This window comes from Schistocerca piceifrons, chromosome 4, assembly GCF_021461385.2.
Source record: "Schistocerca piceifrons isolate TAMUIC-IGC-003096 chromosome 4, iqSchPice1.1, whole genome shotgun sequence".
In the NCBI taxonomy this organism is placed as follows: Eukaryota; Metazoa; Arthropoda; class Insecta; order Orthoptera; family Acrididae; genus Schistocerca; species Schistocerca piceifrons.
Genome location: NC_060141.1, coordinates 473,660,704 through 473,685,922, shown reverse-complemented (window position 1 = coordinate 473,685,922; position 25,219 = coordinate 473,660,704). Strand labels below are relative to the sequence as shown.

At 41.4% G+C, this 25,219-nt stretch overlaps 1 protein-coding gene across 1 annotated transcript in view; it reads right to left on the bottom strand.

The window, feature by feature from the left end:
• Positions 1-25,219, bottom strand: part of LOC124795506 (methyl farnesoate epoxidase-like) — a 197,858-nt gene that overhangs the window by 42,192 nt on the left and 130,447 nt on the right. Inside the window, exon 5 of the mRNA XM_047259567.1 lies at positions 9,968-10,088. Coding sequence (XP_047115523.1) covers positions 9,968-10,088 — 121 coding nt within the window. The remainder of the gene's footprint in view (positions 1-9,967; positions 10,089-25,219) is intronic.

The following is a 25,219-nucleotide window of genomic DNA, read 5'->3' as shown; positions in this document are numbered from 1 at the left end:
ACTCAAAAGCATTTCTTATTTCACCAGCTATCGGTGGCCCTTAAAAACTGCATTCTTTTATTGGAAAAGTCTGTAGTTAGTGGAATAACATGGTAGCTAATAAAGGCTTGCATAATAACCATATGGCAAAATACTCTCCTGTTAGTGAGCTATCATTTGCCAAAATCTCATTTCGATATCTCAAGCTGTTTGTGAAATATGAGGAATGTTGTGGATGATTCACTCTGGGTTTATCGCTAGCACAGTGCTATCGTAAATGAGTGCACTACATCATATCAGTTTTCTCCAGATTGGTGATACATAGAGACCTCCATCCAAGTCTAAAGAAAAATTTAATATGTTAGCTAAACTTCACATGCATCAAAAAATTATGTAATATGCACCAAATGCAAAATCATAATGACCCCTAGTTTTAATTGCAAACTTTTTCGAATTTCGCGCAGTGTGTTACTTCCACATCAATATCACAATGACTATGACCATTAACGAAATGACGGGCACATCATAATAAACCTGACATACAAAGCTACAAGAAAAGCGAAAATGAATTTTTTTACTGATACCTTCTGTGGTGTGCGTACTGTAAGACCTTCAGTACACACACCATCAGATTATTTGACTTGTCGCTCTAACGAAGTAGGCGAGTGTTAGCAATATGTCTTATCGTGGCGTGTTTATCTTCTGCTGTTAGGTCAGACAATAGAAATGCCACTTGCAGGCTTAGAGTAGCAGACTGATGGTGACCAACTTTAAACAGAACTTGATTAATTTTCACACACATTTATTAAAATAATAACAAGCATAAAAATTACTTAACTTGGTTCTGGATGCTATTTACAATTGACAATCTGAAGTTCCTTTGGTATTGGTACGTTAATCTTATTCTCACATATATCTCTAATACTTGACAAAATGTCTATACATTTATCTTCATGGCTATGTACAGGAATATGGTAATCTTATTGGTTGCAGACGGAAACTTAACTATAGACTGGTACAGACAAATATAGAACTCATACAGACTGGTGCAGACAAATGCAGACTGACTAATCGGAGGTCTGTACACTCGTTATAATACCTCGGGTGTTCCTGTATTGCTGGCAGTGTGATCCACGAGGAGAAAAGGTTCTACGTTAGCAGCAATTTCATTGGCTGCGTTGCATATTAATACGCGGATCGGTGGAAGCAGAATTTGGTCCATCTCTATGGCAGCGCCATCTTGTAATGCGGAGACGGACGAGCACTGCACCTGTGCTGTTGTGCTTAGCGGAGCGCGCTCTAGTGGGAAAGTTGTGTACGCGCTGACTACGCCGAACTATGTACACAACACCTTCTGTAAAATCGTTTGAGAAAGAGTGCAGGTCGTGTGTGTCGATTCATCATCGGTGCTCGGCCGAAAGGTGGCAAATGCTTATCAGCCTTCCCTTTTGAACAAAACGAATGAACTCGCGCAGCCCTTTGGACGAAAATTGGTCACTGTGAATTGGCCACTGTATCCTAAGCGACCTGTAAGAGCATTTTGAGGCACACCCTGTCTTACGACCAAGCACTACTCGTATCTCTAAAGATGTCCAGTTTCCTCTTTAACGATGCTGTTACGCAGTTTTCTATGCAAGGATAAGTATTTTTTTAATATCAAAAATGATTTTATTTTTTAGTATAATCGCCTTCCTTTTATCAATACATTTTTCCATTTTCTTTCGAATTATGCTGGGTTGCTGCACCCCCATCAGAATCAGATTCATGCTTGTTGCTTGTGAGGTTCTTCCACAGATTTTCTGTCCCCAGATTCGAATCCCACCGGGATCTTACGGCTGGCGCGGCCGTTTTCGGGTGCCTCTTTGGCACTGTCTGCAGAACCAATGGCGCTGGACCCATCGTTTTCGCTGCCGCAGCAGCCCAACTTCTCAGCGCTCGTCCCGGTCCCCAATGTGGACCCGCCGCCGTCGCCATCGTCATCACCGCCCTCTCCGTTTCTCATCGGACCGGCTCATGTAGGGGTGGGCACCTTTCCAGGGTTTTCTGACTGATGGTCTCCTGGGAGCGCAGGACAGATGTCGGGCCGCGACCTGGAGCTCAGTGTCAGTCGCAGTTGAAGGTCGCAGCTGCTCACATCACCCAACTTTCTGCCTCCCCCATCTCCCCCTCCCCTGTTGTCGTAAGACAGCACCCTACACAGCGACGGTGCGACAGTTTGGCGGGGAGGAATGTGCAGTCCTAAACAATCGACTGTGCATCAACCAACACAGAGTCCCGAAACAGCATCAAGAAGATGCTGAAAGTTGCACCACTGGAAAGAGCAGGCAGCTCCACACCTCCCCATCACTGGTCAGCCCAATTCGGTCACAGACTTGAGAGCTTTAATACTGAGCCTGTGTTCTATGAGCAGTAATATTGAAAAGTACTTGCATGTAGCAGGCACAGGAAGCAATTTAAGTTTATTTTCTTTTTAGAAATAATAAGATCAGTTAATCTTAAAGTGTTATGTACAGATCATTTTGGATTCCTGCCTCCGGCAACTGCAACTTCTCTCCTTCCTCGTTTGTGTCTGTTCTGGCTCCCACAGTAGATGACACAACATTTGATGCCATAGTTTTCAGAGCCCATGCTGCCTTCGCTCTTTGCTGCTCCATCACAGCGCATTGCTAATATTTATCTCTTTTCTTTCAGAGGCGCAATGCTACTAATTGAGTTCGCAATTTGTGTACAATTACTTTGGTGTGACCCTCCTCTCATTAAAATGGTCTCTAACCCACCTCCCACACCACCTGCGCCAACACCTCCGGTTGCTGCTGGCTCTGATCTAATGCAATTGATTCAGTTTCAGAACCACCAAATGTAGTGGTTGATCACGGCAGTCCAGCAGCTCATTAATGTGCAAACCGCTGCTGCAGCAGCTCCTCAACAACAGCCAGCCATGTCCTCTGAAACTTTTTTTTTTTTATCAATAGCCGGCACAGGAGTTTACCACCTCGCTCAGAAGTTATTCCTGACTAGTAGGCCAGGAATGATAGTTTTTGTGGCCGACCGGTTCTAGGCGCTACAGTCTGGAACCACGTGACCGCTACTGTCGCAGGTTCGAATCCTGCCTCGGGCATGGATGTGTGTGATGTCCTTAGGTTAGTTAGGTTTAAGTAGTTCTAAGTTCTAGGGGACTGATGGCCTCAGAAGTTAAGTCCCATAATGCTCAGAGCCATTTACTAGTTTTTGAAGATGTAGTTTTCGCCCTCACTAAGTATTACGAGGATCAGGTACAGGTTGCTGCAGCTCATTACAAGTTCTTTCGAATGCGGAAAACGCCAGAACAGATATACTGTCAATGGGTCACTGAACTTCAGGATCTGACATGACAATGTCGATTTCAGTGTACACTACTGCCCATAAAAATTTGCTACACCACGATGATGACATGCTACAGACGCGAAATTTAACCGACAGGAAGAAGATGCTGTGATATGCAAATGGTTAGCTTTTCAGAGCGTTCACACAAGGTTGGCGCCGGTGGCGACACCTAAAACGTGCTAACATGAGGAAAGTTTCCAACCGATTTCTCATACACGAACAGCAGTTGATCGGCGTTGCCTGGTTAAACGTTATTGTGGTGCCTCGTGTAAGGAGGAGAAATGCGTACCATCACTTTGATAAAGGTCGGATTGTAGCCTATCGCGATTGCGGTTTATCGTATCGCTACATTGCTGCTCACTTTGGTCGAGATCCAATGACTGTTAGCAGAATATGGAGTCGGTGGGTTCAAGAGGGTAATACGGAACGCCGTGCTGGATCCCAACGGCCTCGTATCACTAGCAGTCGAGATGACAGGCATCTTATCCGCATGGCTGTAACGGATCGTGCAGACACGTCTCGATCCCTCAGTCAACAGATGGGGACGTTTGCAAGACAAACAAGCATCTGCACGAACAGTTCGACTACGTTTGCAGCAGCATGGACTATCAGCTCGGAGACCATGGCTGAGTTTAACCTTGACGCTGCATCACAGACAGGAGCGCATGCGATGGTGTACTCAACGACGAACCTGGGTGCACGAATGGCAAAACGTCATTTTTTCGGTTGAATCCAGGTTCTGTTTACAGCATCATGATGGTCGCATCCGTGTTTGGCGACATCGCGGTGAACGCACATTGGAAGCGAGAATTCGTCGTCGCCATACTGGCGTATCACCCGGCGTGATGGTATGGGGTGCTATTGGTTACACGTCTCGGTCACCTCTTGTTCGCATTGACGGCACTTTGAATAGTGGACGTTACATTTCAGATGTGTTACGACCCGTGACTCTACCCTTCATTCGATCCCTGCGAAGCCCTACATTTCAACAGGATAATGAACGACCGCATGTTGCAGATCCTGTACGGGTCTTTCTGGATACATAAAATGTTCGACTGCTGTCCAGCACATTCCCCAAATCTCTCACCAATTGAAAACGTCTGGTCAATGGTGGCCGAGCAACTAGCTCGTCACAATACGCCAGTCACTACTCTTGATGCTCTGTGGTATCGTGTTGAAGCTGCATGGGCAGCTGTACGTGTACACGCCATCCAAGCTCTGACTCAATGCCCAGGCGTATCAAGGCCGTTAGTACGGCCAGAGGTGGTTGTTCTGGGTACTGATTTCTCAGGATCTATGCACCCAAATTGCGTGAAAATGTAATCACATGTCAGTTCTAGTGTAGTATATTTGTCCAATGAATACCCGTTTATCATCTGCATTTCTTCTTGGTGTAGCAATTTTAATGGCGAGTAGTGTAACTGTGGACAGTACTGTAGTGATGCAATTACATATAATGTGTCAGTAGGATTTGTGAACAAATTCTCAAACGTTCTGATCCTACTTTGTAGCGTGTTACAAATTATTGAACATTAGGACTCGGGCGATAGTGCCTTCGAAAACTTTGTTGCGGCTCACATTAGCAGTGTAACCCAAAGTGACAAATAGGTACGGCCTTGCGACCGATCGTCACACACAAACAGGCCACCGCGCCATGGACAGGGCAAATAAGTGGCACTCTGTGTGTCTGCTGTGAAATCATGTCCCTGCTGCTTTTTCACGCATAAAAGACAAAATTGTCTTTTGCTGGAATGCGACTTGCTTTCCTTGTGGAAAGCCAAGTGCTATACAGACTGTGTGCTTGCAGCAGAAAAAGGACCCCGCCCACGTTCACTCTGGTAAGCGTGGAGCACCTATTCACTCAGTGAATGTATGTAGTTTTTTCCAAACCAGCTACCGGTAGTTGTAATGGGCAAATTCAAGAGGTACGTTCAGCCCACCCAAGTGCTGCGCAGTGACAGTCAAACAAATTGTTTGTGAACTTAGCCGTTGCCGGACACTGTGTGCGACTTCAGTTAGACATTGGCGGTTAGACATTGGCGCTTGGGTTACAATGGTTAATCGTGCCACTTGGTAACAGTTGGGCTCACCACAGTTGACAAAATCTTTCTCGTAAGGTACTGTGTGTAATAGTCAGGACATTCCAGTTCTTGGTACATATTTGCCTGCCACATTCCAGTCTCAAACTAGAACTGTGACATTTACGATTTTGCGTTCGTGAGACTGTGACAATGTTTTTGGTTAAATTTATTTGATTGTTTTGTCTTCGTATTCGGGGCAATATGTTTTCTGTTTCTGCTTTCAACCCAATAGACAGTTGCACCCAATTAATTGAGGAATTTCCTGATTTATTTTCTGAAGGATATGGCAGAGCAAATAATTTTGTGGCGACGGTACAATGAAGCATAATGCGCCACCTAAGATTTTTCAGGCGCGTCCCACGCTTTAAGCACTCCGAGCAAAGTTGCAAGTGAACATAAAAAATGGTAAGTCAATGGGCTTCTCTCTTAGCCATCTTACCAAAGTCTTCTGAAAGACTTCATCTTTGTGTTGACTTAGGATCAACTGTGAACCCACAAACAATATTTGATAGTTGTCCATTGCCCTCGTCCTGAGGAATTAATGGACAGGCTTGGTACAGGCTACTGTTTTTCAATAATTGACTTACGCGATGCGTATTTGCAAATTCTGATGGATGAGGAATCCCAGGAAGTGTTTGTGGTCAAAACGCATTTAGCGTTCTTGAAATTTTTGAATTTACCCTTTGGCAGTGCTAGCGTGCCTAACATATTCCAGCGCTACTTAGAACAGCTTTCTGCAAAATATCCATTTTGTTCAGATTACTTGGACAATGTTATGGCGTCAGGACGTGCACCAGCACATCAGTGGCTTCATACGCTTTTCCATGTACTTTCAGCTGCAGGCTTAAAGTGTCGCCTGGACAAATATTCCCTTTTTCAGATTGAAATTCAATACTTAGGCCATGTTCTTAGCAGCCAGTGTTCATCGACTTCACTCACATTTGCTCTCCATCTGGACATCCCTGCCCTGCGGAATGTGACAGAATTGCAGTCAGTTCTCAGGAAGATGACATATTATATCTGGTTTATATCCAACGCAGCCCAGATGCGGCTCTGTTGCATCGTTAGCGCCGGAAGAATGTGCCTTTTGTTTGGACCAAAGAGTAATAGGATGCATTCCAGAAACTTAAAAATGCCTCGTTGAATGACAGATGCGTTGTTCATTTCGATCCCGCTAAGCCTGTCGTTTTGGCAGTGGACGCTTCTTTGTACGGAATTGGAACTGTGCCCTCGCGCAGATTTGGTTCACTGGACAGGCCAATTTGCTTTCGCTTCCATGTTATTGACCAAGACAGAATGTAACTATGCTCACATCGAGAAGAAAGCGTTCGCTGTTATCTGTGTTGTGATAAAGTTTCACCGTTATCTGTTTGGTCCGAAGATTTTGCTTGTGACGGACCATAGGCCATTTCAGTCTTTGTTTCATCCATCCAAACCTGTTCCGTCACACAGCTCAGAAGATGCAACGTTGGGCTTTGTTATAGTCACGGTATCAGGACGAAATACTGTACTGGTTCACGTCGAAGCATGCAAATGCTGACATCTTTTCCTGCCTTCCTGTTAGTCCTGATTCTGAATTGGGTGCTACTGCAGCATCTTGTTGTCAGGTCGACCGGCAGGACACTCAAATGTTACCGACTTTTCCACTGCACTATAGGAATTCCATTGGATCTACTGACGGCCTTGGAAGAGCCAGTCCTGACAAAACTCTACCATCTGGTGAGCAAGATGTATGAGACAGGCGAAATACCCTCAGACTGCAAGAATAATTTGATAATTCCAATCCCAAAGAAAGCAGGTGTTGACAGATGTGAAAATTACCGAACTATCAGTTTAATAAGTCACAGCTGCAAAATACTAATGCGAATTCTTTACAGACTGATGGAAAAACTGGTAGAAGCCGACCTCGGGGAAGATCAGTTTGGATTCCGTAGAAATGTTGGCACACGTGAGGCAATACTGACCCTACGACTTATCTTAGAAAACAGATTAAGGAAAGGCAAACCTACGTTTCTAGCATTTGTAGACTTATAGAAAGCTTTTGACAATGTCGACTGGAATACTCTGTTTCAAATTCTGAAGGTGGCAGGGGTAAAATACAGGGAGCGAAAGGATATTTACAATTTGTACAGAAACCAGGTGGCAGTTATAAGAGTCGAGGGGCATGAAAGGGAAGCAGCGGTTGGGAAGGGAGTGAGACAGGGTTATAGCCTCTCCCCGATGTTATTCTAGCTGTATATTGAGCAAGCAGTAAAGGAAACAAAAGAAAAATTCGGAGTAGGTATTAAAATCCATGGAGAAGAAATAAAAACTTGGAGGTTCGCCGATGACATTGTAATTCTGTCAGAGACAGCAAAGGACTTGGAAGAGCAGTTGAACGGAATGGACTGTGTCTTGAAAGGAGGGTATAAGATGAACATCAACAAAAGCAAAAGGAGGATAATGGAATGTAGTCGAATTAAGTCGGGTGATGCTGAGGGAATTAGATTAGGTAATGAGACGCTTAAAGTAGTAGTTGAGTTTTGTTATTTGGGGAGCAAAATAACTGATGATGGGCGAAGTAGAGAGGATATAAAATGTAGACTGGCAATGGCAAGGTAGACGTTTCTGAAGAAGAGAAATTCGTTAATATCGAGTGTAGATTTAAATGTCATCAAGTCGTTTCTGAAAGTATTTGTATGGAGTGTAGCCATGTATGGAAGTGAAACATGGACGATAAATAGTTTGGACAAGAAGAGAATAGAAGCTTTCGAAATGGGGTGCTACAGAAGAATGAGGAGGTATTTAATAGAATCGAGGAGAAGAGGAGTTTGTGGCACAACTTGACAAGAAGAATGGACCGGTTGGTAGGGCATGTTCTGAGGCATCAAGGGATCACAAATTTAGCGTTGGAGGGCAGCGTGGAGGGTAAAGATCGTCGAGGGAGACCAAGAGATGAATACACTAAGCAGATTCAGATGGATGTAGGTTGCAGTAAGTACTGGGAGATCAAGAAGCTTGCACAGGATAGAGTAGCATGGAGAGCTGCACCAAACCAGTCTCAGGACTGAATACCACAACAACAACAACAACATAGGAAAATTGCTCAGGCCACAGAAGCAGACCCTGACTTGAAACTTTTGTTGCGCTACATCCAGACTTCCTATACTCATCCAGTGAAAAACATTCAGAATTCTTTTGTGCTCCGATATTTTGCTCGTGGGCACAGCCTCTCCGCCCAGCATTGCGTGATTTTATTGCAAAATGACTCTGGACAGTCGTGTGTTCTTATTCCTAACGTGTTGCAGAAAGATGTATTGCGATTGCACCACCAAGGATATTGGGGGATTGTACACACAAAACAATTAGTGTGTCAGCACTGTACTTGGCCAGGCATGGACACCCACATTGAACAGCTGATGTCACAGTGTCGCGCTTGTGCCGAAACTCTGTCGGCCACACCACAAACGTCTTCAGCTTGGCCAGAATCTCAATCGCCACGATAATGAGTATGTATTGACTTTGCTGTTCCATTTTCGAACACTCGTTGGCAAATTGTTGTCGACTTTTTTAGCAAATATCCGTTTGTTGTGTCCATGAATTTGATTATGTCGTGTAGTACCGTTCAGGCTTTGTCACCATTTTTTGCTTAGAAGGTTTGCCTTAAGTGTTGGTTACAGCAACAGACCGAAGTTTATGGCTCAGAACTTTGAACAGTTTTGTACAGCCAATGGTGTTACACAGTCCGCCGCTGCTGGGTATTCTACATGTCTAGTCCCACCACGTGCTGCTCCAGTTGCTGCACCCACTGCAGTGCACGGCTCCTCCCACGCCCAAAGTATCGCTTTGTGCCTAATGATTCTATTCTTTTCAGATTTTTTGGTCGCACGGTGGGACGGGAGGGAGTGGGGTGAGACAGGAATGATTCTTCGAAATTCGGGCACCTGCCTGTATTTAATTCAAGGTCCTGCTGGGATGCTACGCCACCATCAGAATTTATAAATTTAATCAGCATAGACTCGTCATATATTTTAGATCTATATGACGATGCTATACTGATTAAATTTATAAGTATTGACGATGCCATTATGGCCTAATCACTTTAGGTCATGGTGTAAAAAAAGATCTGAGGATGGTCATTACAGACTGAAACCGGTCATCGTCTAAAGAATTCATATTGTGATCAAAGACTGGAATTAAAAACATTTGAAAAAACATTTAACAGTGTTTAGTTCGTCAGATTGCCTTGTTATGGCATGAAGTACAGTAGGGCAGTGTTCGTATTTTACAGTGTCATTGTTGAATCTACAGCTATTCTTGTCGCAGCAATGCTAAATTTGCGGTGGAATTTCTAGAAATGCGCAATGAATTAAAAATCTGCGCACTAGATTCAAGTGCAGTGACTACACCTACTCCATTCGCGAATGGACGCAGGCGAAAACTCCACTAGCACTTTCATCCAGCAACCTGGCGAAAGCCGAGACTATACTTCTTCCTCTCCTCATTCAACCCATTATCATTATGGTACGTTATAAATATAATTTTGCAGGAAAGTTATTACTCACCCGTAAATGTTGTGTTCTCATCTTGTTCCTGTTTTGCTTTTGCCATTTCATACAGAAATGCATCTATGAGATCTCTCTTCTTTCCTGGCGTGTATGTTGCCTTATGTTCTTCGATAGTTTTCTGAAAAAAAAGGCAAGGAATTCTATAATAACACACAGAACAAACTGTTATTTCCGAGTTCACGATATCTAAACCAGTAAGAGCAAAAGAGACAGCAAGAGAAAACATTGTTCCAAAAAACTGCTGAGATCATTTACTTTCTATGTAGAACTGTGCACACTGTGACCAGTCATCTTTGAAATCGTTTTCTTATCAATAAACTGTTGTCTTATGATGATTTGTGCTTTGTTATTATCTCAAATATCTCTCGAATTAAACGCGAAACAACGGTGAAGATTTGACTTCAACATGTGCGTAGCAGTTACGTGGCGCACTGGTTGTGATAATGGATTCTGAGTCGGTAGAGACAGATTTCAAACCTCGTCAGGACATTCTCGTTTAATCCATGGAGATGTGTTCATGTTTTCAACTAAATGAAATGTAGTTTCTTCAGTGCCATACGCGCTTTGCTTCTCCTGTTTGTGAAACATATTCAGTGGTCAGTAATACGTGTTTGTTTCATGTAGTTATAATAACTGTGACATATAGCAATTACAAATACATTACTACATTACATTTTGTTCTTGTAAATTCTCTTGTGTTTTAGGAGAGAAGCAATTTTTGCAGCACAAGTTTCGTGAGACTAAATTACTATTTCGCGTTACTTACGAATTCTGACGTTGTCAATGCATCTGTGTCGCCGTGAAGTTGCATTTAGTTGGTCTGTATACTTTAGATGGCCGATTTTCAGCATTTTTCGAACACATTTGTTTGAACACTTCATTTCCACTTTTCCTGTGCATTGATTGTGTGTTTCTACAGTATATAGTGTTGTCAGCTCTCTCTCTCTCTCTCTCTCTCTCTCTCTCTCTCTCTCTGTGTGTGTGTGTGTGTTTGTTTATCATTCTTCTTTTGTTTGTGTTGTGGTGTCTACAAGTAGTCTGATATTCATTCGTTGGTTAAGTGTACAAGTATGTTGTTACATAAGTGAATGTGTTATTCCGTGTCTTAGTTTTGTGTGTGTGTGTGTATAAAAGAGAGAGAGATAGAGAGAGAGAGAAATTAAGTTATCACTCGTAGTTACCCTGCTTATGTTTGATATCTCAGGCTGTAATTGTTTTAGTGACTAACTTGGTCAGTGAGTTGTTGCTTGTATTGATTTGATCATTTCTTACTTTCTTGTTCGTAGCAAGGGCACTTTGAGTGTGGCAGTTTTCCTATTGTATTAGGGGTTTTCTGTTGCAACTGATCATTCTAATAATTTTCATATCCTGTTCCACATTAGATGGTTCATGTCCATGTTTTATCAGGTGTTCAGAAAATGTAGAATGGCTATTTTCAAACTTCACGCTACTTATGTGTTCTTTACAAATTGTTTTGAAATTTCTGTCTGTCATTTCCAGGTACACTGATTTATAATATTGGCATTCTAACTGCTATATACCACCAGCTGCTTGGTATTCGTCTGGTGTTCGCAAACGTAAGTGGAGTGTGCTTCTTGTTTCTTAAGCATTGTATAATTCTTGTCTCTTCAGTATCTTTGCTATTGTATGTGTTGATTTGTGTTTGTATGTTAAAGTGTACCACTTCTTTTTGTCAGTCATGAGTGTTACTGTTTTGTGTTTTTTTGTGTATACTGCAGTGTCCATGTTGTCTCTGGGGTTTTTGTGGTGTTTGTGTTCTCAGCTCATTTTCATTTTTCTTTAGTTGTATTTTGAATTTGTGGTTAGGTTAATGTATTATATATGTATTATATCCATTGTTTTTGGGATAAGTTGTGTTGTTTCTAGTTCTTTTTCTTAGTTTTCTGTGATGAGTGGGATTTTATTCAGTCCGTGTAACCTATGCTGCAGAGGTGCTAGTTAGCAGTCGTTTGATGTGGCATTTATGATTGTGTGCTTTGCTGTAGGCCTTCCGAAGACGCCAAATTTACGCTTATTGCTGTACTCATTTTTGTATCCAAGAAGTATATTTGTTCTTGTATTACTTTTTCTGTGGTAAACTGAACACATATTTTCTCTGTTGGTTCATCTACCACACAGATTATATCATCAGTAAATCTGTACCAGTGAACAATTTTGTATCCTTTCTTTTCGATGACTACCATATTTTCTATGTGGCTGGTGAATATGTTTCTCAATGTTCCTGATATGTGGAATCACACTGGAGGGCCATAATTTTGTTGGTGATATTACTGTTCAAATTGGAAGTAATTTTAGGATGTGATTACTTTAAACATTTGGTATTTTTCTCTAAAATTATTTGTGGTTAGTCTGTTGTATCTCTGTGGGTTCTCTTCAATTAGTTTTATTGTGCCTGCAGTTGGTATTGAGGCGCACGTGTTCTCTATATCAAAAGAAGTGAATGCTGCTGTCTGTGGAACATGTAAGTTTTTTTATTTTTGATGTAAGTTCATTTGTATTTTTCGCTGTTCTGTTGTTCTTCATTTTACAGTGTTGTGAAATGATTTTGTTCATGTGTTATACCACATGCCACGTAGTTTGGTGGTGCATTCATGATATCGGTGGCAGCTCTCACTGGAATGCATCGTTTGTGAACTTTGGATGGCTTCTGAGTATTCGTGCTTTAAACTTCTTTTAAGTGAAATGTTGTTTCCGTTTCACTCTCACTTGCTAGCTGACACTGATAACAACTGATCTCTTCAACAGCTCGCTATAAATGCTAGGCTAAGGAATCTGACAGTCTATTGTTTCTTTTAACCATATCTTTTTTAACTGTAAGGGCTCTGTGTTTGCAGTTATACTTTAAGCATGACATTTAATCCTGATTGATCATTAGTAATGAACTTGCACTTTTAAAAGAATGCTCAGTCATGTATACAAACTTTTCCTAGTGATAAACAAAGATAAAATGCAACAACATACTGTTATGTTAACTTCTTTACTCAAGAACTCTCTGTAACTGGCATGCTGAAATTAGACTGACCATTAGTGTACTACTGTTTGTATTATTTGAATAGTGTGCAGTCTTGGTGGTGATGGTTTTGCATCAAATATTGCATGTCATGATACAGGACAACAGGACAGAAACTATAGCAGTCGGAATATTCTGATTTCTCCAATATGGGCAAGAAGCAGATATTAATGTCGTACACACTTCAACATGGTGATAAGAAAATGATCTGAACAACTAAATCCACCAAGTAAAAATGGGGAAGATGCCTATAGCTCTCATGTTGTGGGATAGTTAGGATCAGTGTTTTCTGTGATGCAAGAAGACCTTCTCCTCAACGAATAGATAAAACAGTAAGTAGCTGGTTTAAAGCAAGGTTTCTGGAACAACTGTATAAAAAATAAGTGAGAATGGGGCCTGGAAGCTGCTGTTGTCAAAACATGGAGTCTCATTCAGTTATAGATATACGGGGATGAAGTACTTAAGGCAGCAGCCTCAGTGAGTTGCGAGAACAAGTAAAACTGCCTCTCTGAAGTGAAACAATGAATTTTGTGTGCATAGTGTTTGAGTGATTCGAGCTGAGGAATGCATTACTAGAAGCAGCCGTGGCCATGCATTAAGATGTATACTCACATGGAATTTTCTTACAGTTATGGGAATTAATTACACGACTGCTAATGAGGTATACTAATTCATGGTCCTAGATAGAAGTAGGATGGTTGTGATAAGGAATTAGTTTAAATGTTATGGCATACAAGAATTTTCAGCTTGTTCATTTATAAAGGAATAGACATGTAATAACAATAAATAAAATTGATTACTGTAAATTTTTACCTCGATAATGAACCTTATCTTCATGTCTCACAAATCCTAAATTACGAAAAATTCACAGTCCACAAAGAAACAGGTCGGAGTGTCAGCAAGGGAAGCTGTAGTCTGTAAGCTGCTTAGCACATATCTTACAACCAATCACAAAATGCAAATTTGTTTACAGCTCTATGGCAACACCTGAGTGTTGTTGTGCCTACAGTTTTCATTCTGCCCTGCAGCACATTTCATTCGAGAGATTTGCAGACCTTATTGGTAAGTTTCCTTATTTTCATTGTGATCATGACTTCTTATAGCAAAGTGAAAACGAAATCTGAGCTCATGATGAAGCACATGAATTTATGTGCAGATTACTTTTTTACTTTGAGGGGGAAAGTGAAAATGGTGTTCCTTTGCACGCAGTCAGTAAAGTAATCAATAATGCCTGCCATTGTCAGGAATGGAGAAAGCAATCTTTATGTAGCTTATCAAAATTTTAAATTTTTACAAATATCTTTTACTGCATAAATTGCATTTATATAAAACAGTTTAAAAATGTAGCCTAGCCAATGAAAGATATGTGTAAAAAAGTTTTTAAATTTTAATAAAAATTGTTTAAATTTTAGTAAAGTAATCGGTGTTGAAAATTTATAAAGTGACCCCGAAAAATGAGAAGGAGAGTGGAAATTCAGCTGGAAGCTCTAATCGTTTTATATTTCTGGGAAAACAAGGAAGAGATAGTTCTGTGTGATAAATATTGACTGTTTCAAAGAAAATGCAATTATCCAGCAGAAAGAGTGTTCAGAGCATAGAAGGCTCCTCTGTTGGAAAACGGTTTGTTTGCAGGCAGTACAACAAACCTTTCCATGACATGCCCTACCACCCCTACATGTTCGTCACAATAACTTTGAAACACCTTGTATATAATAGCGTAAAGAGTATAAATGTAGATGAAGAGGTTGAAAAAATCAGCAAACCAGTTGGAAACAAAGGTCTATTTAGCCCTTGACCTATGTTTCAATATTTCTAAAAATATCTTCTTCAGATGGAGTGGGCCTTGTTACATCACATGGTGGTAAATCTCCTTCTGAAGAAGATATTTTTGAAAATATCGAAACCTAGGTAAAAGGATCTATAAATTTCGGTTTGCAACAGGTTGGCTGATTTTTTCAGCCTGTTCAAATGTATACAGTTGCTGAATATAGCCATGTTTAAGATATTGATAAGTGTAGTTATTTCTGATGGTAACTGAGGATGGTGTAATGAACACCATTCGATCAGTATTTACATCATTTGCAGACTTACAATTATAACCATTACAAGTCGTATGTTTTTTGGTTGGTTAGTACCTTCAAGTACAAGTGGCAAGACCAAACCATTGAGGGGACATTTTATATCCTATGCCTCCGATGTTAAATTATCGAAATTTGTGACCCATTATCTTGGAAACTTTTTAAGATACTAACTTACAATTTTCCATAATTTTGAATACACCTTTCTAGATACACTGAACTAGAATTATTACTAAAACTGTATTGCGGGGTATGTTACATTTTTTCAGGCATTCAGTTTTTTGACTGAATTTTGTAAATAAATGAACATGAAGACAAAATAACTCTGGATATTTTAATTATTCTAGTTCCATATGTGTTGAATCCAACACTTGACATGATGTGAAAATTTCATGTCTCTACCAGCAGTACTTTTTTAGACAATGGGCCATTTATTGCAAAAAATGTAGTTCAGAGATACTGAGGTTTAAATATTTTTTATTACGAATTCTTATACATACTTACATTTTTGCGCCTTTTATGCACTAGAATTGCCCTTGCCCATAGTCTGTGTCTTCTTCAGTGTCACAACAGCCCAGTGCTTGCCTCCTCCTTTTCTTTCTTGCTTCTTTTGTCATTTGCTGAGCAACTAACTCTGCTTCATGTATACGAAGTTCACCAATTCCCACAGTCCTGTCCAAATCTTACCTTTAACTTCTGCAGAACCTTAAGTCTTACGTAGTTCCCACCATTAAAAGTTATTACAGCATCAGATATTGCTAACTTTTAGAGTCATAAGGCCAGCAAATACATTTTTAGGCACATGGCACCACAGAACATTATTGAAGGACTCATTCACATTCTGGGTCTTCCCATGTAAACACTTCTTTAGGAGCTCTAAGTTTTGTCAAATCTCTGAAATAGGTTTGATTGCCTCCATTACTGCCAAAGAAAGAGAATATTTATGTGTAAATTCATGCAGAGTGCCAGGAAATTCAGCTTGCCTATGTTTACACCTAGTGTTTGGTGGAGGTGGACACAAAGCATGACATGGCTTTTCATCAGTTGATATTTGATGAAAGAAAGTGCTCCACACAGCTCTTTTCATCTTCTCTAAATTTTCATAGTTATCTCTAATGGCCTTCCCATAATATTCCTCATATCCTCATAAAGTTTAACTTCACCACCACAAAGAGGGCAAGAGACAGTTTCAGAAAGAACTTGTGTAAGCATTTGCAGATAAATAAGGACGTTGTGCATAATATCATTACTTTTACCACTGTCACCCATTTCTGAAGTTACTTTCCTTTTCGATGCACTAGGGGGCATGCTCACTTTGGAAACATTATCGTGGTTTCCTTCACTGCTAGCACACGTGTATTCAAGTACTTCAGAAGAAAATGCAGGTCTCACATATCTGTTAACCGCAAATTTGCGTTTCTTGAAGTTACTTTTACACTTAGTTATTTTATTTGCGTATAAAAAGCAATAGAAGTTAGCTTACTACAGAAATAGCCGATAATCACACTACTTTTAACGAAAACTAATATAAGAAACAAAGGACTGATTTGTTTACTCGTAATGCCAACTTCTGAGACGTAGCAGTGGGCACAAAACAAAGCAATTCACAGCCTTCTAGACTGTGTAGTTCCAAAGATATGAATGCTCAACTGTGGCAGTATACGCGTAGCCGCGAAATTTGACAGCCATACCTCAACTTTCAAAATTTTATTTGAAGGTCCCGCAATTGTCTGATTTTAATGTACTATATGCCAAAATGTTATGGAGTAGAAAGCAGAAAATGTCAAATTGCAACGAATTTCACGTACAATGCCCCCTTAATGCTTATTTTCCCCTGGACAGCAGGTAAGACGTTGAAGTGTGATGTGTGATCGGAAAACGGTTAGTCTATACTGATGAAAGAGCAAGGAATTTCTGGCGAAAAGTGAGCAGAAAGTACCACAGAAAAGAGCATCGACACAGACTGAAGTAGAGCATCATGTACCTACTAAAGACGTTTTTGGTCAAAATTGAGAACTAGGTGGTAGAACAGAAAAGCAATATCACAGGAGAATGTAGGAGTGACATATGATACAGGCGATCAGGATTTGTTGACACAAACTGGGCAGTTGTATGTAGACTGCGACAGCACACATCCTGAGGAATACACTGCGCTGCCTACAGAAGTAAAAGAAGATTCGCCAATGCAGGACGTGAATCTTCAACAAAAACAGTTCCAGACTAAGAGCCAGTTCGTACAGGGAAAGACAGCTACTACAAAGAAGTAAATAATAAACACAGACCTGAACAGATCCGCGACAGAGTTATGAAAGCATAGAGAACGTTATGCAACTCACTAGACAGGAAGAACCGTTAATGCTTTCTACAGCGTTAAGACATTTAGTAAGTTATACATACAGAAGGGGAGAATATTGCTTTTCCAGTACCTGTTTTCGTCGTTAGAATCCATCTCAGAGTGAACAATCTGCCAACGGAAGTGAAAATACTGGAGAAGTTACTTAAGCTGGTTTCTGCCAGAATAAACAAATCATTCTCTTTAGATACGTTGTACAAGCACTTTGTGATGACGCATGGTCGTATAGCATGGGATTACAGGCGAGTAGAGCAAGAATGTCGAATATATACACATCAGCCCTAATGGAGATAAAGATAGGACAGCTTGATGTCATGAGAAGTGTCTGCGTATTGCTTGAATCTGGGAGAGTGCCAGAAGAGATGCAGTCAGATCTATTGTGCTTCCAAGAACAGTACACGAAGGCAGGAAAGATACATAGTATGCCAATAACAGCCTAGATAGTCCCAGAAGGCCAACGTGCTATGGCAGCGATAATAATATTTAACAAGGTCATAACAGTGACTAAAATATCACAGCACCGTTCAGAAAACGTAATCTGTGTGGAAATTTAACTAGAAGGGAGAGTTGCATCCTGGTTTCCACCTGTTTTCAGTTTAGTGCTGAGATCGACGAGTATCTGCTAAGACTAAAGGATTTTAGTTACCTAGGACGAACTAAGTCACTTGTCTACTCCATTGATTGCAAATGCGAAGTCAGTATTGTGGCATAGCAGCTTGACCGATGACCATGGATGACAACTAGAAGAAGCCATTATTGAGTTCAACTTACAAGTATTGAATGCAGCACACAATCGGCCAACCTATGAAGGGAGGGTCGGGGCAAAGTCAAATACTGACGTCACTTTAGCAAATACGGCAGCCGTGTGATGCGCGAAACGCTGGAAGTTTGAGAATGGAATATCAGTTGATCACAATATCATACACTGTACCATCACTGAAAGGGAGATTCAAGACGGCACAGAAAACGTGCGTGTAAGGCCCAAATACAACATCAAGGATGCTAATTGGAAAGAACTAAGGAGAGTGTCTCAGTGTCCGGGAAGTCCATCGCTGGACGATAATTTACATATCAAAGAACAAGAAGTGGCAGTGGCTATACACAGAGTATTGAAAAGGAAAAAAAATCTGAAGGGCCGGACGGGATCCCTGCTGATGCGATACGAGTCCTATGTGACCAATTAGGAAGTTGCTTGCGCGAACTGTACAACGAGTGTCTCTTGCGAGGAAGGATCCTTGCACCGTGGAAGAACACTGAAGTGGTAATAATTAGTAACGAGCAAGATAGGGATACAATGACACCCAAATCCTACAGACCAATTTATCTTTTGTACGTTATCGGCAAGCTATTTGAAAAACTATTATGCAGAAGATTACAAGATCATAGACTGTTACTCGGGATGAGCCCTCACCAACACGGGTTTAGAAGAGGCATGTCAACTAAAGACTCAATTAATAAGGCTATTTCGCTAGTGACAGACAGTCATTCTACGTACGCTCTAGCGATGATGACTGATATTACTGGCGTTTTCGATAACCTATGAAGGCTGCTGTCTTTCTTTGTCGCATTACGGATTTTCAGTGTCCAGAAGCACTTACAACTTCCTGAAAGATTTTTACCAAGAGCGACATGCTTCTTTAACATGCCCAGGAAAGAAAATAACGAAGACAGGAACAAAAGGCTGTCCGCAGGGAATCAGTGTGAGGTCCAGAGCTTTGGGATGTGGCACCGGAGTCCATATTACGGAAGTTACATGACAACGGTAACATAAGTGGACTTGTAGCATTTGCAGATGACGTGCTGTTCGTTGCAATTGGGGACTCCAGAAAAATTATAGAAGACCCACACACTTGAGGGCTGGGGTTGAAGTGTAAAATTGTCACTGGCGCCTCACAAAACAACGTAACTCCTACTGAAATGGAACCTAGTAGGAAACTGTAAAAGAAAATGAAATGATGTAACGATTAGGAGGAGAACAGTAACTGGATATCTTGAGGTATTTCTGGATGAAGGTCGTAACTTGGCACATCATATAGAGGAAGCAGGCAGAAAGGGTACAAACTTCATGAATAAAATTATACCCATTGAATATAGGTAATTTCGACTTACCTTGAAAACAATGAGTGTACTATCAACGTGTATTAGCATCAGTTGTAGGATATGCTGTGAGCGTTTGAGCTCATAGATTGCAGCTAGAGAAGCCAACCTCTTTAGTGAGAAGAGTTCAACGAGGAGTGCTACTAAGATTAAGGAGGCGTACTGCACTACCCCGAATAAAGCTTTGTTAGTAATTCTATGGATTCGCCCACTGGACTTGGAAATTATGAAAAGGGGAGACTTTTAATGGTAATAGAAAAGAAGTCGAATGGAAGTGTGATAGGTGCTCGGAACTGAGGCCATTTCTAAAAAGGCAACAAAAGATCGCACATTACAACGGCAGCAAAATGAACGAGACATTTCATGCATAGGCAGGAAAACATACTAATTTCCCGCCAATATCAAGGAGAGATTAAAAATGTGATTTCTTGACCCGCCAAGTGCATTGAAACAATACCTGACTGACCGTGATGGCCCGTTTGCCACTTATCCATATAAAGGCAGAAGATAGCAGCGCCTGCTGCCATGTGTGCCCATCAGAACACACATTGTGGGGCTGCACGCTCTATGAAGATGCGATGGGTAATGGACGTCAGCTATTAAGGATGTTGGAGCCCAAAGCAGCATTAATGAGTGAGTCGACGTGGCGCATCTTGGACGATACTGCAGCCGCCGTATCCAGAAAGGCCATGGAAGACTTCACGAGGCATTCACCCATAAGTCAGCATGCTGCCATCCAGGCTACAATACTCTGCAGATGGAGGGAAGGCAACTAAGGTCGGCAACCACCGACTGAAATAGTGTCCCAAGAGTCTACATCGTGTTGGTGCAAGTGATGACGGAAGTGTGGACTTGAAGATGTGACAGTGATGCATGGAATTACTCGATACGGTGGAAATACTGCCGATGTGCTGCTTGATGCCCAACGAATCCAGAAGACAATGGCTCTTGACCAGGGTAGTATGAGGGCAGATCCAATAGCGGAAATATCCATCTACAAGTTACATGCACCAAAATAAATGAAGAAACAGGGAACAGATTCTGTAGTGCTTAAAGTAGTATTAATAGTTGGGTATCTGGTTAAGGGCTGTATTATAGTTTTGTAGTATTAGAAGTATTTTAAAAATTAAATAGTAGAAATAAATTGTTAATACATGTTTTATTACTGTCCAAGGATATATAATTTGTATGGCCGATTTTAGTTTCTCACATAATAGGTTGTAATTATGAGGAATACATAAATAAATATGCTGATAGGCACAGCACACTTCGTGGTCCAGAACGACCGTGTTGAAAATATCAGGTCGTTAAATTCGTGACGTGGTTGTGGGAAGACCGTTCGATGTAGGAAAAAAAACCCAACTAACACATTGGTGTGTGTACATATTACAGTACCACATATAAAAAATATCTGCAGTTATACCCATTGTGTATAGGGTTGTCCAAAATAATGTTACCGCTGATATGGTACTACATAATTTTAAATTTTCTTTTATTACTGACTAGAGGAGACCATCCGACTTACTTTGGAAAAGAGAAGAAAGGTAGTAATTGGGATAGAAATGTTTGGATCATTCTCAATAATGAGAAAAAAAGTTGCAGCAATGATTTCATAACTATCCTCCAAGACATATACAAGGTCGACTGCATGAAAAATTTGTGCACATCATGTCAGTGATCAATGACTGTAAAAGAAACAGTGGACGTCCAAGAAGTATTCTAATGGAAGATAACATCATAAATGTCAAGGAACAATGGTTAGGAGCCCAGGAACGTCAAGTACCAGATTAGCATTGAAAACCGAAATTTCGCGGACAAATGTGTTAAGAATTTTCCGCTTCGACCTGGGAATGAAGCTGTACCAGATTCAAAAGACACAGGCCCTATCTCACGCTGATAAAATTTCTCATGTACGAGCTGCAGAAATGTTGATAGATATGACACACGTAGACCCTAATGTTGGGTTCTTGCTGTCTGAGAAAGTCACATTTCATGTCAGCGCAAAGTGAATAAGCCCAATGGTCATTTGGAGTTCATACAGTCTCCATGAACTAAGAGAGCGCACTCGATCGTCTCCTAAAATTAACGTATGGTGCGGTACTTCGAAGTTTGGACTACTTGGTCTACTTTTTTTTTAATGATCAGACTATAATGGGAGATTCTTATATCGATGTGTTGCAGAATTTTGTGGTTGATAAGCTTCCCCACTCTCTCGTAGCATCAGGTTACTGTCAGCAAGATGGTGCACCATCATAATATTCCTTAAAGGTTCGACATTACCTGAATTGAACATTTGGTAGATGCTGCATTGGAAGAGGTGTATCTTTGACGTGGCCAAAACGGTTACCGGATTTGACTCCATGGGATTTCTGGCTGTGGGAAATCGTGAAAGAACGTGTGTATGCAACAAGACCTACTGACGATAACGACGGTATAGAATGCACAACACGAGTTATCCGCTTATGGATATGTCTGAACGAGCTATGGCCTATACGGTGAAAGGATTTTTCATGTGCATTGGGAACATAGGTGTACAGGTCTAAGAAGTGCACTAGCTTCATTTGGAAATTTGAATTAAGCCCTATGGACTGATACCAATATTTTGCAGTTTTTTGGGTCTGTGTACATAGTGAGTGTTTTTGTATTAAAACAAATGAAAAAAATAAAAGTCAGTATCATATAAGTAATGACATCTTTTTGCACAGCCCCCTACACAACCTGATGACAAAGCAAACCACTCACAAGGCATTGTCAGATATCAGTATAACTTTGAATATGTACACACTATCGCCAGGTATGTAATGATTAGAGCTGCAAATCTCTGTGACAGATAGCAACGCCACTACAGTGCATTAGTCTGTTCGTGTTTAGTGTTGTTGCGAGGCCTCGTAGTCCGTAAAAATGAGTGAACATCGTCATACAATGAATGATCGTTGTGAAGGACACAGTGATGCTGCGTACCCATGTGAGACAGCGTTAGCCGGCCGGAGTGGCCGTGCGGTTCTAGGCGCTGCAGTCTGGAACCGGGCGAGCGCTACGGTCGCAGGTTCGAAACCTGCCTCGGGCATGGATGTGTGTGATGTCCTTAGGTTAGTTAGGTTTAATTAGTTCTAAGTTCTAGGCGACTGATGACCTCAGACGTTAAGTCGCATAGTGCTCAGAGCCATTTGAACCATTTTTTTGAGACAGCGTTATCACCCTCTGACAGAATTTGAAAGGGGTCTCCATATCCTGATGTCAATGCATCTGCCTGCAAAGATGTTTTGACGGTGGGAAACGTGAAAGATTAGAGGCACCAATTGTACCATTCTCATCATTTTGCTGCCTACTAGCCTTACATTAAAATAAATTTGGGTTGAAATGGTTTCAAGTCTAACTAAAGGCTCCTGTAGCTGTATACGGATATTTTGCAGATTTTTAGAAGTGTACTATACTGACTGGAACATTGTGTGAGAAAGTGTAGAGATCTGAAAGGGCACTATTTAGATTTTTTCCTTAACTTACAAAATATTGTTTGTTACGGCGTAAAGTCAAGCGCCAACTCGCCAGTCGGGAACGACAAAGAAGAGAAGGCTGTGAGAAGAAGTCAGCCAATCGCATGCTGACTGACCCCCTTCCATGACGACAACGCGACAGCAGTGGCCCTTATGTGAAGAATATATAAGCGCCACGACCGACTTGTCACGGCCAGTTCGATAGCGGTGTCAACGTTAGCGACATGGATAGCAGTTTCAAGATTAGCCACTTCGATAGCAGTTCAGGAACGACTTTTGTCAGTTAGAGATCAGCAGTCACTGCAAAGACTGATTATTTCGTATGTCGCCATTTGCTTGCGACACATCTGTGTAATTGCCGAAGTGAAGTTTTGTTATTTTCTTATTGCAATGGAACTCATTAATACGAGTTATTTGATCGTTTGTCTAGCGAACCGAGTAGACAGGACTCCAAGACAGAACAAGACTGACGATGAGGCTGGACGAAAGACTATTTTTCATTGTGAGGCTGAGAAACTATTCTCCTTAACCCTAGTGGTACCAAAGCATTTTCCATAATGCACATTAGCAAACGAAAAAGCGAACTTTTTTTTAAATAGAGGTCGACATATGGTAACAACATACTTTTTAATGAAGTACTAATATGTAGGCAGAGTCCAGAACCTGAATATATCGTTTAGCACACTCTTAGCAGTATCAAGACACTTCCAATATAATGTACTATCGAATGTACAATGACCACAGCAAAAAAAATGTTAGTTGCAAATTTCATGAACTGTTGTTGACTTTCACTCAGAACATACTTATTAAAGAAATACTGATGTGTAATTAATATCCTGAACCTGAAAATATTGAATAATAAATTCAGTTGGGAAAATGACGTTTACTACACTACTGACCATTAAAACTGCTACACCATCAATATGACGTGCTACAGACGCGAAATTTAACCGACAAGAAGAAGATGCTGTGATATGCAAATGATTAGCTTTTCAGAGCATTCACACAAGGTTGGCGCCAGTGGGGACGCCTACAACGTGCTGACATGAGGAAAGTTTCGAACTGATTTCTCATACAGAAATAGCAGTTGACCGGCGTTGCCTGGTGAAACGTTGTTGTGATGCCTCGTGTAAGGAGGAGAAATGCGTACCATCACGTTTCCGACTTTGATGAAGGTCGGATTGTAGCTTATCGCGATTGCGGTTTATCGTATCGCAACATTGCTGCTCGCGTTGGTCGAGATCTAATGACTGTTAGCAGAATATGGAATCGGTGGGTTCAGGATGGTAATACGGAACGCCGTGCTGGATCCCAACGGCCTCGTATCACTAGCAGTCGCGATGACAGGCATCTTATCCGCATGGCTGTAACGGATCGTGCAACCACTTCTAGATCCCTGAGTCAACAGATGGGGACGTTTGCAAGACAACGACCATTTGCACGAACAGTTCGATAACGTTTGCAGCAGCATGGACTATCAGCTCGGAGACCATGGCTGCGGTTACCCTTGACGCTGCATCACAGACAGGAGCGCCTGCGATGGTGTACTCAACGACGAACCTGGGTGCACGAATGGCAAAACGTTATTTTTTCGGATGAATCCAGGTTCTGTTTACAGCATCATGCTGGTCGCATCCGTGTTTGGCGACATCGCGGTGAAAGCACATTGGAAGCGTGTATTCGTCTCCGCCATACTGGCGTATCACCCGGCGTGATGGTATGGGGTGCCGTTGGTTACACGTCTCGATCACCTCTTGTTCACATTGACGGCACTTTGAACAGTGGATGTTACATTTCAGATGTGTTACGACCCATGGCTCTACCCTTCATTCGATCCCTGCGGAACCCTAAATTTCAGCCGGATAATGCTGACAGCATGTTGCAGGTCCTGTACGGGCCTTTCTGGATACAGAAAATGTTCGACTGCTGCCCTGGCCAGCACATTCTCCAGACCTCTTACCAATTGAAAACGTCTGGGAAATAGTGGCAGAGCAACTGGCTCGTCATAATACGCCAGTCACTACTCTTGATGAACTGTGGTACCGTGTTGAAGCTGCATGGGCAGCTTTACCTGTACACGCCATCCAAGCTCTGTTTGACTCAATGCCCAGGCGTATCAAGGCCGTTATTACGGCCAGAGGTGGTTGTTCCGGGTACTGATTTCTCAGGATCTATGCACACAAATTGCGTGAAAAT